Here is a 356-nt window from a genome sequence, read left to right as displayed (position 1 = left end):
CCCATGGCAGGGAGCAGGTCAGTTGCACCCCATGATGTGCAGGGCAGCGGGTGAACCCCACATGCCCCAATGCCCTCATGCTGCTCGCCCTTCCCATAGGCATCGTGGAGGAGTATCGCCCGCCCTTCTTCGACGCCGTCCCCAGCGACCCCAGCTTTGAGGACATGAAGAAGGTGGTGTGCATCGACCAGCAGACCCCCGTGGTCCCCAACCGCCTCTTCTCCGACCCGGTGAGTCCCGGTGGGGCTGCCCTGCTCCCATTCCCACCCCATTCCATGACACCCATCCATGTCCCCTTCTCTTTGTGGCTGCCCCAGGTTTTGTCGGCGCTGGCAAAGATCATGAAGGAATGCTGG

General features: G+C 62.6%; 1 protein-coding gene across 1 annotated transcript in view; it reads left to right on the top strand.

The window, feature by feature from the left end:
• ACVRL1 (activin A receptor type II-like 1) overlaps positions 1 to 350 on the top strand; it is a gene marked incomplete at its 3' end in the record, with an annotated part of 4,161 nt that extends 3,811 nt beyond the window's left edge. Inside the window, exons 8-9 of the mRNA XM_010013464.1 lie at positions 100 to 230; positions 318 to 350. Of these exons, the coding sequence (XP_010011766.1) occupies positions 100 to 230; positions 318 to 350 (164 nt within the window). The remainder of the gene's footprint in view (positions 1 to 99; positions 231 to 317) is intronic.
• Positions 351 to 356: the final 6 nt, after the last annotated feature.

Source organism: Nestor notabilis, unplaced genomic scaffold, assembly GCF_000696875.1.
Source record: "Nestor notabilis isolate BGI_N333 unplaced genomic scaffold, ASM69687v1 scaffold21634, whole genome shotgun sequence".
In the NCBI taxonomy this organism is placed as follows: Eukaryota; Metazoa; Chordata; class Aves; order Psittaciformes; family Psittacidae; genus Nestor; species Nestor notabilis.
Note: the sequence above shows the minus strand (reverse complement) of the source record. Positions and strands in the feature narration are given on the sequence as shown.